General features: G+C 41.5%; 2 protein-coding genes across 2 annotated transcripts; both read left to right on the plus strand.

The window, feature by feature from the left end:
* The first annotated feature begins 1112 nt into the window (after positions 1–1112).
* LOC110495622 (ubiquitin-like-conjugating enzyme ATG3) lies at positions 1113–8053 on the plus strand. Its single transcript, XM_021570956.3, has 12 exons — positions 1113–1588; positions 1992–2033; positions 2258–2307; positions 2652–2722; positions 3530–3637; positions 3759–3808; positions 3945–4032; positions 4723–4757; positions 4873–5028; positions 5537–5664; positions 5884–5952; positions 6521–8053. Exons 1-12 carry the CDS (start codon positions 1517–1519, stop codon positions 6600–6602), a joined length of 951 nt encoding a protein of 316 aa, XP_021426631.3. The 5' UTR covers positions 1113–1516; the 3' UTR covers positions 6603–8053.
* Positions 8054–8115: 62 nt separating this feature from the next.
* LOC110495619 (thiamine transporter 1) lies at positions 8116–15081 on the plus strand. The gene is made up of 6 exons (XM_090239798.1): positions 8116–8392; positions 8919–9482; positions 9853–10099; positions 10302–10494; positions 13749–13890; positions 14019–15081. Exons 1-6 carry the CDS (start codon positions 8246–8248, stop codon positions 14208–14210), a joined length of 1485 nt encoding a protein of 494 aa, XP_090095924.1. The 5' UTR covers positions 8116–8245; the 3' UTR covers positions 14211–15081.
* The last annotated feature ends 182 nt before the right edge of the window (positions 15082–15263 follow it).

The following is a 15263-nucleotide window of genomic DNA, read 5'->3' on the forward strand; positions in this document are numbered from 1 at the left end:
GGAATGCTGCTTTTTAATTAGCTTTGCAACAGTATCAGAAATCTATTTTGAATCGTGTTTTATTCTCCTCAGGTTGTGAAGGTAGGTTGAACGAGCAGCATTGTAGGCTTTTTCATATTGCACGGTACTGTCTTTCAAAGCTCGTTGGAAGACTCCCAATTTGGTGGAGATTTGGTCACTCGTGTAACCAGGAGGAGAGGCCTCATTTAACCCAGTATATTCATCAGTCTTGAGCCATGTTTCAGTCAGGCCAATCACATAAAGTTTATGATCAGTGATTAGTTAATTGCCTATGACTGTCTTGGAAGTGAGGGATCTAACATTAAGTAGTCCTATTTTGAGATATGAGCACAGGTGGCACCTTAATTGGGGAGAAGGGGCTCATAGTAATGGCTATGAGCCCGGAACGGAGAAAATGGAATGGTATCGAGCACATAAAACACATTTCCATGTGTTTGATACCATTCCAGCCATTACTATGAGCCGTTGTGGAGTATTATCACAATATCTTTCAATAATAACAGGAATGGAGGAGGTCTTTATTCCAGTGAGATTGCTAATGCGAACAAAGCCATGTTTAGTTTTGCCATACCTAGATCGAGGCACAGTCAGGGTCTGAATGGGAAAAACTGAGCTGACTACACTAAGCTGGCAGGCTGGCTGACAGACAACTGCCTGGCCTGCACCCTATCTCATTGTGGAGCTAGAGGAGTTTGAGCCCTGTCTATGTTTATAGGGAAGATGAGAGCACCCTTCCAGCTAAGATAGTCTGTCACTCCTGAGCATGCCAGGCTTGGTCCTGTTCTGTGCGAGTCCCAGAAAGAGGGCCAGTTATCTACAAATATATTTTGGGAGGGACAGAAAATAGTGTTCAACCAGCGATTGAATTGTGCGAGTCTGCTGTAGAGCTCAACACTCCCCTGTATACAAATTCCCAGTTTCCCGTCATTTTTCTACCATGGCTTGAAGAAGAGATCTAAGTGGCTTTGAAATAGAGGGCTCAAAAGAGCAGAGGGGGTTTAAACGGTTGTGTGTTTCTCAGTCATCAGATCTCAACCCAATTGAACACTTATGAGAGATTCTGTATCAGCGTTAAAAACCATCAACAAAACGCCAAATTATGGAATTTCTTGTGGAGGAATAGTGTCACATCCCTCCAATAGAGTAACAGATACTTGAAGAATCTATGGCATGGCACATTGAAGCTGTTCTGGAGGCTCGTGTTCCCTATATTGGTGTTTCCTTCATTTTGGCAGTTACCTGTATGTATGCTGAATAAAGGTCTTATTCCAGATTGAAGAACTCAAATGTATTTAACTTTCCCTTGGGGCCTGGGCCAGTCATGATCGGGCAACCCTTGAGCCGTCCAGACAAATCTCTCGAGACTTTAACAGCGGAAGGGGATTCTCAAATGACAAGTCATGTGATCTGTTGCTGACAAAAAAACAACTGAACCCGACGGTCTTACGGCATTTGAAGACTCACACATCTGTCGGGGATCGATCTGATAGCTAACATGCAGAACGCCATTAATTCCGTAAAAGGCACGGCCCTTGGTGTAGCTGAGTTTTTTACTCCAGTGCTGAAGGTAAGCTATATTAGCTGTATCGCTAGCTACTGTAGATTGCTATCACTCAGGAGTGATGTGTAAGATGCTAACATGCTAGCATGTTTTATCGGGAAGTCTTCTCAAGTGCTCTCAACATGTATTATGTAGCAACAATTCGTTGTTTACAGTCCTATTGCAGTGTATAATCTCGGTTTATGAAATATTTAGAGGGTTCATGGCGTTGACTGTCTTGTCAATGTAGCTAACGTTAGCTTCGCATGATTTCAGTTATCACACATGAGAAATGTGACAGTCAATGTTTAAGCAATTAAGAATGGAATGTCTAACCTCTGTAATGAAATTGTTTGCAGGCAGTCACACACGTTAAATATACCAAACTGCCAACTCAACAATAACATTACTTCATTATTTTGTCTGATAGGAATCCAAATTCAAGGAGACAGGAGTTATCACTCCAGAAGAGGTGAGGAAGTTGTATTTGGTATCATTTGTAACTGAGTCACGTAGAAAGCCCAACAAGTCACACGTATGTAGGCTTTCATCATTTGGGAAAATAAGTGCAACTGAAAGAGATTTGGAGAAGTAGGTCACAATTCCAAAAAGCTCCTTTCCCCCAACCCACAGAGTAAATGTCATCTGACTGAACTATTACAACTTCCTATTAAATCTCTATTTTCTCTCCATTAGTTTGTAGCTGCTGGAGATCACCTTGTTCATCACTGCCCCACATGGAAATGGTGAGTGTCCATTGGAGTAAGATTGATACTCAATATTGTACACGCTACCCCAGGACATGGGTTGGCTCCATCCAAGTCAATTCTGAAATTGAATTACACTCTTATGAAGAAATGCCCATGTTCCGATGTTCAACTAACAGGAATTTAAATGGACTTTATCACACCTCTAATATGATATTGTAGTCAGCTAAATTGCACTTAATTTCTCCAATCTAATTCATCTGATATGAGCATGTAATTATTCTGGATGGATGTTATGCTGTCTCCAAATATAGCATAAAATACAGTATGATGTTTTGACAGCACAGTAGTCCCAGATGTCACATCATGTTTATTCCATCCAGGGTGTCTGGGGAAGAGGAGAAGGTGAAGCCGTATTTACCCAAGGATAAGCAGTTCCTATTGACTCGCAATGGTAAGAACTGTGTGAACTCAAATCAAATGTTATTGGTCACATACACATGGTTAGCAGATGTTATTGGTCACATACACATGGTTAGCAGATGTTATTGGTCACATACACATGGTTAGCAGATGTTATTGGTCACATACACATGGTTAGCAGATGTTATTGGTCAATACACATGGTTAGCAGATGTTATTGGTCACATACACATGGTTAGCAGATGTTATTGGTCACATACACATGGTTAGCAGATGTTATTGGTCAATACACATGGTTAGCAGATGTTATTGCGAGTGTAGCGAAATGCTTGTGCTTCTAGTTCTAACAGTGCAGCAATATCTAACAAGTAATCTAACAATTCCACAACAACTACCTAATACACACACATCTAAGTAAAGGAATGGAATAAGAATATATAGGTATATATATATGGATGAGCATTGACCGAGCGGCATAGACAAGATGCAATAAACGGTTTAAAATACAGTTTATACATATGAGATGAGTAATGCAAGATATGTAAACATTATTTAAGTGGCATTATTAAAGTGACTAGTGATCCATGGGCGGCAGGGTAGCCTAGTGGTTAGAGCGTTGGACTAGTAACCGCCGAGCTGACAAGGTACAAATCTGTCGTTCTGCCCCTGAACAGGCAGTTATCCCACTGTTCCTAGGCCGTCATTGAAAATAAGAATGTGTTCTTAACTGACTTGCCTAGTTAAATAAAGGAACAATTAAAGTGGTGCTTTCTCTACAATACTGTTACTTGTCCTTATTGTTGCTGTAGTAATGTATATTTTGTGTGTGTACCTACAGTTCCCTGCTACAAGCGCTGTAAACAGATGGAGTATTGTGATGAACTGGAAGCCATCATAGAGGAGGATGACGGAGATGGAGGATGGGTCGACACCTACCACAACTCAGGTTTCCATTTCCTGTGACAATGGTTCATTTTCTTGGGTCTTTTGTCAGGAATACATTATAAATAAAGTTAGCTTTTGGGTTTGTTTCTCAAGGAATGTTATATTTCAAATTGATATTTTAGGTATAGGGGGAGTTACAGAAGCTGTACGAGAAATCTCATTGGACAACAAGGTAAATATGATGGACCATTTAGGTTTTGTTATTGAACCCTAGTAATCTGCATTGCTAATGAATGTTTCAAACTAACAACCTTAGATTAATACCATTGCAGACGTCTTAAAATAGTTGTATTCCTTTGTTTTGAAAGGACATGAACATGAATGTGAACTCTGGTGCTTGTGGGAATGGAGATGATGATGATGATGATGATGAAGACGAGGCAGCAGATATGGAAGGTGTCTACTCTCTACTCCTCAAGGAATATTCCAAAGACTTGTATAACTAAACCAAGATAGACCATAGCTCTTTGTTTCAAACGGGAACAAATTAGTCATAATGGGCAGAGGCAAGCACGAGCTAGCGAGGTCCTAATTGGTGCGTTCTAGCACGATGTGCATATTTCCATTAGGGAACACCTACTCTGAAGTGCGTTTGTGCAATAACTCAACTCGCCTTTGCACTCCTAAACAACACACATTTTTAAAACTTTGGCAACGGGTAAAGTATACAAAACTTACTTGATTATGTTTGTAGCATATTTTAGTTTTGGGGACAGAAAATTGAATTGAGATCAAATGTTTAATCGATGAGAAATTAGCAGAATGTCGGCCAAAATCCATCTTGTTCCGTCTTCTCCCACTCCCGGCCGTTGGGCTTCCTTTCACTACCATATTTGGTAGTATGTGGAAACTCCAAGCGGATGCTTCACATTTCTACGTCCGGTGAAATATCTGTGTCATTGTTCTGTGGTTATACTTCACTAGTTGTGATGTTTGTTTTGTCCTATTCTTTTTGTATTTTTAACCCCCGCCCCCGCAGGAGGCCTTTTGGTAGGCCGTCATTGTAAATAAGAATTTGTTCTTAACTGACTTTCATAGTTAATTAAGTAATGTAATGGTTCAGTTTGTCTTGTTCTGTTCTTTCAGAGTATGAGGAGAGTGGACTACTGGAAACAGATGAGGTCAGAAGTTCACAGTATTGTTGTAACTTTTATTGTACATTGCTTCCGTTTCCAGGAAGTGTCTCTATTCCCCATTTTTCACTTCAGTTTTTTTTTCTTTCCCATATGTCTCTAGGCCACCCTGGACACCAGTAAAATGGTGGACTTGTCTAAATCCAAAACGGGAGAAGCTGGGAGCGATGACATCCTGCAGACTCGAACCTATGACCTCTACATCACATATGACAAATACTATCAGACTCCTCGACTCTGGCTGTTTGGATACGATGAGGTAACACACTTACTGTATATTGACTCTGTACCGGTACCCCCTGTATATAGCCTTGCTACTGTTATTTTATTGTTGCTCCTTAATTATTTATTTTATTTTTTACTTCAGTTTATTTTAGTAATTACTTTAACACATATTTTTCTTAACTGCATTGTTGGTTAAGGGCTTGTAAGTAAGCATTCACTAAGGTCTACACCTGTTGTATTCAGCGCATGTGACATTAAAATGTATTTGATTTGTAACCTAGCTCTCAGCAGTACAGAGTCAGCTTAGTGTAACTGGGTTTCTTGGGTAGACCAAAAAGTGCATCCCATGTGCACAGTAACAAAACATGTTGGCATTTAGATGCTGCTGTGTGTCCTTTTGGATTGCATTGTGAATATTACTGAGGATGTAAATCCCAAGATGCGTTCTTACAGCTGAGGAAGAACGATGTCTTTGACTTACCTGGGAAACTGAGATCCTGGCTTCTACGTTCTGTTTACCATTTCCCCTCTCACTCCTACAGGACAGACAGCCCCTGACAGTGGATCAGATGTATGAAGACATCAGCCAGGATCATGTGAAGAAAACCGTCACCATCGAAAATCACCCCCACCTACCACCCCCAGCCATGTGCTCCGTGCATCCCTGCAGGTAAAAGCAAGAGATCATGAACATGCTTTCATTGACTCAGTCGGAGGAGTGCTGATCTAGGATCAGGTCCCCCTTTCTATTCATTATAATCTAAAACTGATCCCACATCAGAACTCCTTTTCTGAAAAACGTTGAGTACGGGCCCTGATCTGACTGTAATACTCATCGAGGGAGCGCTTATGGTCCTGTAAACTAATGTTGGCACTTCCTGTTTTCCAGACATGCTGAAGTGATGAAAAGGATCATCGAGACGGTGGCGGAAGGGGGAGGAGAGCTTGGAGTTCATATGCATCCTTTAAGTGAATTGTCGGCTCAGCTGAAGTCAAGTGTTTTTAATGCAGCTTGGGGATTTTATGTGTATGTATCATTATGTAAGAGGGGCTATGTGATCTATGGAAATAATGACTGACTTAGTTTCCACGGCGTTGTGTTAATTTCCAGGGAACGAGTTGATTATTCCTTTCATACCATGACTATAATTTAACAAATGTGCTGCTTGAAATGTTTTCAACATCCACTGAAGTAGCTAGCAAGTTTACTAGATAACTACAGTAGTTGCCTTGGTAACCAAACAAAGAAACCGTCAGTCGTAGCTTGCTGTTATGAAAAATCTAATTCAATGTTTTCAATTCGACTTTTGCTTTCAAACGCAGCTCAAACACGGTAGAATTCAATGGCTATAGTTGAATTCTAACGTGCTGATATACTGTGCTTTATAGTGAAAGGAGTTTTCAAAAATGCCATGGTATAATTCAATGTAACCCAAGCTAAGATGAGTTGTAAATAGAAGTGATCTTGCTAATACTGTTTCTCTTCCATTCTTGCCTACACATTATTCCTTAACTTCATGTTTCAGGTATCTGTTGATTTTCTTGAAGTTTGTCCAGGCCGTCATCCCCACGATAGAATACGACTACACAAGGCACTTCACCATGTAGCTCCATCCTACAGAGGTGTAGGCTACTCTTGCAAACATCTTTGAGTGTAGGAGGAATCTGTCTTCTGGCTGGCAGCGTTTAGTGGGGTATGGAATGTTATCTCTGGGAATGACTCTTGGAATATTCTGGGTACTCTGACCCTCTTGGCGTGGGAATAGGTTCAATCGCTGAGGGGTTGATGGGTGTGTACAGATGTTGGTAATGCTGTAATCCCAATGATGTAATGGCTTTATGTGGTGACCGATCTCGCAGTGTTTTTGTCTGGAAGATTCTCACTCTGTACTTGGCAAATGCTCTGCCATTAACAACCATTCAAAGATAACTATATTTATTTTACATTAATTCACTGACAGACAGGCTTTCAAGTTTTCTCTGTTTTGTTTTCATAACCACACCTTTTTTTTTACCATAGTAATGGTGCCACTAATGTCCTCTCAAATGTTACCAGTTAAATGTTGTTGAAAGAAATCTAACAAATGTTTTGTCCACATTATAGCTTTTTCAGTGTGATGCACTGTGCTGGACTAATGTTTGGACCTCTTTACTGTTTCAGACCCATGCCAGTTTGTCTTAATGGTAAAGTGTACATGGTCTTCTGGGCCCAGGACCATTGTTGGTTCCTGTAAGTGGGGTCGGTGTTTTCTTTGCCCAGCTCTTCTTTTTTTTCACATTTCTTTTTTTTGACCCTGTTCCTAGTTCCACTGTCTTGTCCTGTAGAGATGACGTCATGATTGTGTCATATGAATATGTGAGCGTTACCATTTTGTGTGATGACGCGCAAGGCTACCTGTATCACCAGATTATTCAAAGACACCGTATATCAGGAGTTTGACTGCGTCTTCTCTAATATAGAAAGATGTCAGTTCTGCACATTTGTCTAAGGGTCTGCACAGTGCATTCATTGTTAACTATAGTACTCTTCTCTTAACAGTATGTATAACTCACTCATTAATGCTGAAATATTGACTGTAAAATGTCTGAGTAACTGACTTCAGAGTACTTGATCTTTTCCTGAGAATCAGCTGGACAGGTGTTGTGGCCCTTTATCTGTTGATCCAATAGACTCCTTATGTAACAGCTCAGTCTTAACACACTGAACATGTTAAAGTAATGTACATTTATAGCAATAAAAATCCCCAATATCATATGATGGATTGTATACATTAAGCTGTTATAAACGACCTAACGCATTATAAAGCACATATGGCATCTGAAATGATATTATTTTCTCAGCAAATTGATAGCTAAATGAAAATGTATGCATGGTCTATGAATAGTTATGTCATGAGTTTGTAGCCAGACCAAATTCGTATTTTATTGAACCTTTTTTGACAGTGAGTCATTCTGTAGCCAAGGTCTCTTTTACAGATGCGCCCTGCATACACATCAATATAAACATCAACAATAATGGCCAGAATCGGATTAATAAAATGTAATAACTTTGGTAAGTATACCAGCGTGTGTGCCTCATTTTGTTTTTTAAATACACCTATTTTGTTGCCATAGACGAACCCCCCTCTTGGCTCTCATTTAATTGGCCGAAGGTTCTGTCGTCATTTTACTGCGACGCACAATATTTTCACTTGGTTTTCCATATTGCTGTCAGATCAACTCTAGCGACAGTGGTGCGTGGAGGTCATGTTATGGTGTGCTTTTTTTGGGTTGACATGTCTCAACTATATCCCACGATCTTACTTTGTGTTTATGGATTCTTCTCTAATCTCCGACCTTCTGAGCCTTTCTTAACTGCGTTTTTGATGGGACCTGATAAAAACCTTACTGAAACAGAGGTAAGTGGAAGGACGAGCATTAGCTTCTTGTTCGTTGTGCAAAAAGCAACTACATTTAATTCTACAAAATAATGTGAATATTTGTAACGTTAATGCAATCATGCAATGGTATTTTTTTTTTAAAATTTCTTTATCATCAATATAACGTTACAACAAAGAGAACCGTTGGCTCTTCTGTAACTTTATCTTACTAACATTGTTTCTGTGTCCTCGTGCTAATCCAGTTTGACTACAATCCTTGAAATATTTTCTTAATAGGACCACTAGCTCATGTGGTCTCAAATCCTTTGAAAAAAAAATCTCAAATCCGAAAATAATTGCTTTTCCCTTGTGGCACCAACGAAGAAAGGTAGCCTAGTTAACTAATATGGAGGTTACTTATTGCTTTGTAAGAGCTAAACAGGCAGCAACCTTGAATATTAGCCTTACATCACATTTTCGTCCATTGGAAGCGTTTATCTTTTTTGTCCTTAGGAGTGAATTACAATAACATGGCTGACTTTGTCTACATATCCTCTGTCCACAGCTTGTAAATGAAATCTACCCAATATGGACCTATTCCTACCTCGTGCTACTCTTCCCAGTCTTTCTGGCCACGGACTACCTGTGTTACAAGCCTGTGCTGATCCTGCAGGCGGTGAGCTTGGTAGTGACCTACTTTATGCTGGTGAAGGCCCAGGGCGTGCTGGCCATGCAGCTTCTGGAGTTGTTCTTTGGCCTCGCCACTGCCACAGACATAGCCTACTACTCTTACATCTACAGTGTGGTGGAGCCGGCCCAGTACCAGAGAGTCACTGGTTACTGTCGTAGTATTACGTTACTGGGCTCCGCTGCTGGCTCGCTGGCTGGGCAGCTGCTAGTGTCTGTGGCTCAGATCCCGCTGCTCTACCTCTGTATTATCACATTGGTGTCGGCCGTCTTGGCCTTCGTGGCGCCCTGGTTTTTGCCCATGCCCAGCAAGAGCTTGTTCTTCCATAAGCGCCAGGGGACAGAGGGGGAGAAGCCGGTGCATCAGAACAGCAGGGTTCCCATGGATGAAGCAGAGGACCCTGAGAGCAAAGTACCTCTGAAGATTGATGAGGTCACCATGGTGAGCCTCTTTTTTTTTTTTTCTTCTTTTTTTTTTGGTGTGTGATGTTTTTATTGTTATTGGTAAGACGGGTCACTATGGCCTCTTTGAAAGACTGAGTAATGTTGTTGTTGAACCATGTAGCTCTGTGAGTTAAAACCATTCATTGTTGTTTATTAATTGATGTCATGCAACTCTGCTGTCCCAAATTGAAAGACACTAGATTGACACCATTGAATGTTGCAATACTAGAGCATTTACGAAAAAGGCTTTGAACTTAAACCTTGCTTCATCACTCACTTTCAGGAAGCAGTTTTTTTTCAGAGCATTTGAGTCCGTTGATTCTTATGCAAGTTCTTACTCAACTCTGTGTACAATTTTCTTCACTCAGGTCGTGACGGCCAGTGATGGGGGTGGAGCTAGCAGTGGCTTAGTGGACGTGTTAAGGATCCTATGGGAAGACTTCCTGCAGTGCTACTCATGCCCTGCCCTCCTGGCTTGGTCGGTGTGGTGGGCCCTCTCTACGTGTGGCTACTTCCAGTTGGTCAACTATGTTCAGGCCCTGTGGGAGAAAGTCCTGCCTTCCCAGGAGTTTGAGATCTACAATGGATACGTGGAGACAGTCTCTACCTTGTTAGGTAAAGTTGATGATGAAGTACCGTTTCAGAGGAGTTAGAACCTGAGAAGATACTACTTGAGCTGATTACAGAATAGTCTTGCGTTACCATACTTCCAAGTCAGCCTGGAAGCAGAATCTAATCAAATAAGAATGCACATTTTAATTTCAATGCATGTTCTGTTTGTCTGCTGACTGATCACGCCCCTGGTGTCTATGCTTAGGTGCGTTAGCAGCCTTCGGGGTGGGCTCCATCAAGGTCCCCTGGGCAGTCTGGGGAGAGCTGGCTCTCTGCATCTTCTCAGTGGTCATGGCTGTGGCTGTGTACCTCATGGACACCATCAGGAACATCTGGGTGTGCTACACCTCCTATGTGGTCTTCAGAGCCACCTACATGCTGCTGATAACCATCGCTACGTGAGTAGGACAGACAGACATCCTGACCTACAGTACATGATATAACCATCGCTACGTGATTAGGACAGACAGACATCCTGACCTACAGTACATGATATAACCATCGCTACGTGATTAGGACAGACACCCTGACCTACAGTACATGATATAACCATCGCTACGTGATTAGGACAGACATCCTGACCTACAGTACATGATATAACCATCGCTACGTGATTAGGACAGACAGACATCCTGACCTACAGTACATGATATAACCATCGCTACGTGATTAGGACAGACAGACATCCTGACCTACAGTACATGATATAACCATCGCTACGTGATTAGGACAGACAGACATCCTGACCTACAGTACATGATATAACCATCGCTACGTGATTAGGACAGACATCCTGACCTACAGTACATGATATAACCATCGCTACGTGATTAGGACAGACATCCTGACCTACAGTACATGATATAACCATCGCTACGTGATTAGGACAGACATCCTGACCTACAGTACATGATATAACCATCGCTACGTGATTAGGACAGACATCCTGACCTACAGTACATGATATAACCATCGCTACGTGATTAGGACAGACAGACATCCTGACCTACAGTACATGATATAACCATCGCTACGTGATTAGGACAGACATCCTGACCTACAGTACATGATATAACCATCGCTACGTGATTAGGACAGACACCCTGACCTACAGTACATGATATAACCATCGCTACGTGATTAGGACAGACATCCTGACCTACAGTACATGATATAACCATCGCTACGTGATTAGGACAGACATCCTGACCTACAGTACATGATATAACCATCGCTACGTGATTAGGACAGACATCCTGACCTACAGTACATGATATAACCATCGCTACGTGATTAGGACAGACATCCTGACCTACAGTACATGATATAACCATCGCTACGTGATTAGGACAGACAGACATCCTGACCTACAGTACATGATATAACCATCGCTACGTGATTAGGACAGACACCCTGACCTACAGTACATGATATAACCATCGCTATGTGATTAGGACAGACACCCTGACCTACAGTACATGATATAACCATCGCTACGTGATTAGGACAGACACCCTGACCTACAGTACATGATATAACCATCGCTACGTGATTAGGACAGACATCCTGACCTACAGTACATGATATAACCATCGCTACGTGATTAGGACAGACACCCTGACCTACAGTACATGATATAACCATCGCTACGTGATTAGGACAGACATCCTGACCTACAGTACATGATATAACCATCGCTACGTGATTAGGACAGACATCCTGACCTACAGTACATGATATAACCATCGCTACGTGATTAGGACAGACATCCTGACCTACAGTACATGATATAACCATCGCTACGTGATTAGGACAGACATCCTGACCTACAGTACATGATATAACCATCGCTACGTGATTAGGACAGACAGACATCCTGACCTACAGTACATGATATAACCATCGCTACGTGATTAGGACAGACAGACATCCTGACCTACAGTACATGATATAACCATCGCTACGTGATTAGGACAGACACCCTGACCTACAGTACATGATATACCCATCGCTACGTGATTAGGACAGACAGACATCCTGACCTACAGTACATGATATAACCATCGCTACGTGATTAGGACAGACATCCTGACCTACAGTACATGATATAACCATCGCTACGTGATTAGGACAGACATCCTGACCTACAGTACATGATATAACCATCGCTACGTGATTAGGACAGACACCCTGACCTACAGTACATGATATAACCATCGCTACGTGATTAGGACAGACATCCTGACCTACAGTACATGATATAACCATCGCTACGTGATTAGGACAGACATCCTGACCTACAGTACATGATATAACCATCGCTACGTGATTAGGACAGACATCCTGACCTACAGTACATGATATAACCATCGCTACGTGATTAGGACAGACATCCTGACCTACAGTACATGATATAACCATCGCTACGTGATTAGGACAGACATCCTGACCTACAGTACATGATATAACCATCGCTACGTGATTAGGACAGACAGACATCCTGACCTACAGTACATGATATAACCATCGCTACGTGATTAGGACAGACAGACATCCTGACCTACAGTACATGATATAACCATCGCTACGTGATTAGGACAGACAGACATCCTGACCTACAGAACATGATATAACCATCGCTACGTGATTAGGACAGACAGACATCCTGACCTACAGTACATGATATAACCATCGCTACGTGATTAGGACAGACATCCTGACCTACAGTACATGATATAACCATCGCTATGTGATTAGGACAGACAGACATCCTGACCTACAGAACATGATATAACCATCGCTACGTGATTAGGACAGACATCCTGACCTACAGTACATGATATAACCATCGCTACGTGATTAGGACAGACATCCTGACCTACAGTACATGATATAACCATCGCTACGTGATTAGGACAGACATCCTGACCTACAGTACATGATATAACCATCGCTACGTGATTAGGACAGACATCCTGACCTACAGTACATGATATAACCATCGCTACGTGATTAGGACAGACATCCTGACCTACAGTACATGATATAACCATCGCTACGTGATTAGGACAGACATCCTGACCTACAGTACATGATATAACCATCGCTACGTGATTAGGACAGACATCCTGACCTACAGTACATGATATAACCATCGCTACGTGATTAGGACAGACAGACATCCTGACCTACAGTACATGATATAACCATCGCTACGTGATTAGGACAGACAGACATCCTGACCTACAGTACATGATATAACCATCGCTACGTGATTAGGACAGACATCCTGACCTACAGTACATGATATAACCATCGCTACGTGATTAGGACAGACATCCTGACCTACAGTACATGATATAACCATCGCTACGTGATTAGGACAGACATCCTGACCTACAGTACATGATATAACCATCGCTACGTGATTAGGACAGACATCCCCTGAAACCATATGATGTCCAGGGACTTAAAGTTTCTTAGTAATGTTTTGACTCAATTGTATCATTGCTGTAGGCTTCTACTGTAGCTAGCTGTCTACCTATGACATATCTTAACTGTGTATTCAGTTTCATCTTTCTACTGTGTATTCAAACTCCACTTTTTATGTTTTAAATTCTATTTCTAAAGACAATCTTTTGTGCTCCACCAGGTTTCAGATTGCTGCCAACCTGAGTATGCAGCGATATGCCTTAGTGTTTGGAGTGAACACTTTCATTGCCCTGCTGCTTCAGACTCTGCTTACTGTTGTGGTAGTGGACTCTGTCGGGCTGGGCCTGGACATTTTCCCACAGGTAACTTGTCTAAAGACAATACTATCCATGATGTTTGGATGTAAAATATGTTTTGCTTTTAAAGAGTCGTATTACTGTTACAACACTGATGTAGCTTGATAAATATTTTCTCTCTCTCCGTCTCACAGTTTCTCATATACGCCAGCTACTTCGCTGTGATCGCAGTGATCTTCCTCATGGCCGGGCTGTACAAGCTGGTGTTGAGGAGAAGATCCCAGCCAGCGGCCCAGCCTCAGACTGATAGTGGAGAGACTGAGTCAGACTGCCTTAGCAGAGACTCTCCTCCCCTCAACGAGCTGCAGCAGATCACAGGGACATGACTACCTGTTTATGGTGCAGTACTACAAAGAGGAACACGTCAGGACCAGTGTTGGACCCAATTCCACTTAAACTCATTCAATTCAGGATGATTTGAAATGGAATTGACCCCAACCGGGGTCATCACACCATGCAAGTGTGTTGTACGCCTTCGCTTGCTCAAGCACATGGTTCATGGATTGGGTGCAGGCCTAAAAACACTTGCAGAGTGTAACATTTGAATGTTTCTATGATAGCCTTATGGGTTTAATGAAAATGTGTAGTTTGCCTATATTTAGGCTTTGTTTGTGATTTCCAATTCTTTTGTCACACAAAAGCTTTATTTGTGGTGTATGTTGCATAATGGTCGTCGGCCTGCTATCTGATTTTCACACTTTAAATCCCTGTCTTAACTACCAAAGGCAGTCAACGGATAAGCAATACATGTTACATTCTGAGCTGCTAGAAATATGTTATGAATTGTTAGAGTTCAATTGTTGCAAGAATAGCTTTTTATCAAATGTACCCACAAGCATCGACTCAAATGTCGCAAAGATTTCATTGATCAGCAATAGATTGTCAAGTGTCTTAAGATAAATATGGCCATACATTCATGGGTCCAAAATGAAAAGCATATGTAAGTGATTGACATGGAGTTGGAGGCCATATTTACAGTATATTATTGGATTATATTCACTGGCCTTGAATGTAGGTCTACTACTGAAGTGGTTCAACTATACTGTATTAATACAAATTAGCTTCTTTTTTACTATCGATACAAATCCCAGTAGTTGAAAGGCTGAGCGCTGTAGCAGATGACTGAAGGGGATGATTATGTACTGAGAGCTGATTCAGTGTTGTCTGGTGGTCACTGAAAGACCAAAAGCACCTACAGTACATGTCAAAATCAAATCAAATTTTATTTGTCACATACACATGGTTAGCAGATGTTAATGCGAGTGTAGCGAAATGCTTGTACATGTTCTAACTTACCGTTTACACAATGTGCTGCCTCTGTTACAAGAGCATCCCCTAAAATAGTCAAAAGATTAGCCTCGTTCTGTTTTCTTCAGTCA

Source organism: Oncorhynchus mykiss, chromosome 7, assembly GCF_057628025.1.
Source record: "Oncorhynchus mykiss isolate SJ-2025 chromosome 7, ASM5762802v1, whole genome shotgun sequence".
Taxonomy (NCBI): domain Eukaryota; kingdom Metazoa; phylum Chordata; class Actinopteri; order Salmoniformes; family Salmonidae; genus Oncorhynchus; species Oncorhynchus mykiss.

What these genes read in the sequence shown, in the direction of transcription:
- LOC110495619 (XM_090239798.1), top strand. Translation starts at nt 8,246, where the DNA reads ATGGTGTGCTTTTTTTGGGTTGACATGTCTCAACTATATCCCACGATC. An exon ending in AGATTGATGAGGTCACCATG is followed by an intron (nt 9,483 to 9,852) that starts GTGAGCCTCTTT and finishes TTCTTCACTCAG; the next exon opens with GTCGTGACGGCCAGTGATGG. An exon ending in GACAGTCTCTACCTTGTTAG is followed by an intron (nt 10,100 to 10,301) that starts GTAAAGTTGATG and finishes GTCTATGCTTAG; the next exon opens with GTGCGTTAGCAGCCTTCGGG.
- LOC110495622 (XM_021570956.3), top strand. Translation starts at nt 1,517, where the DNA reads ATGCAGAACGCCATTAATTCCGTAAAAGGCACGGCCCTTGGTGTAGCT. An exon ending in TTTTTACTCCAGTGCTGAAG is followed by an intron (nt 1,589 to 1,991) that starts GTAAGCTATATT and finishes TTTGTCTGATAG; the next exon opens with GAATCCAAATTCAAGGAGAC. An exon ending in GGAGAGCTTGGAGTTCATAT is followed by an intron (nt 5,953 to 6,520) that starts GCATCCTTTAAG and finishes TTCATGTTTCAG; the next exon opens with GTATCTGTTGATTTTCTTGA.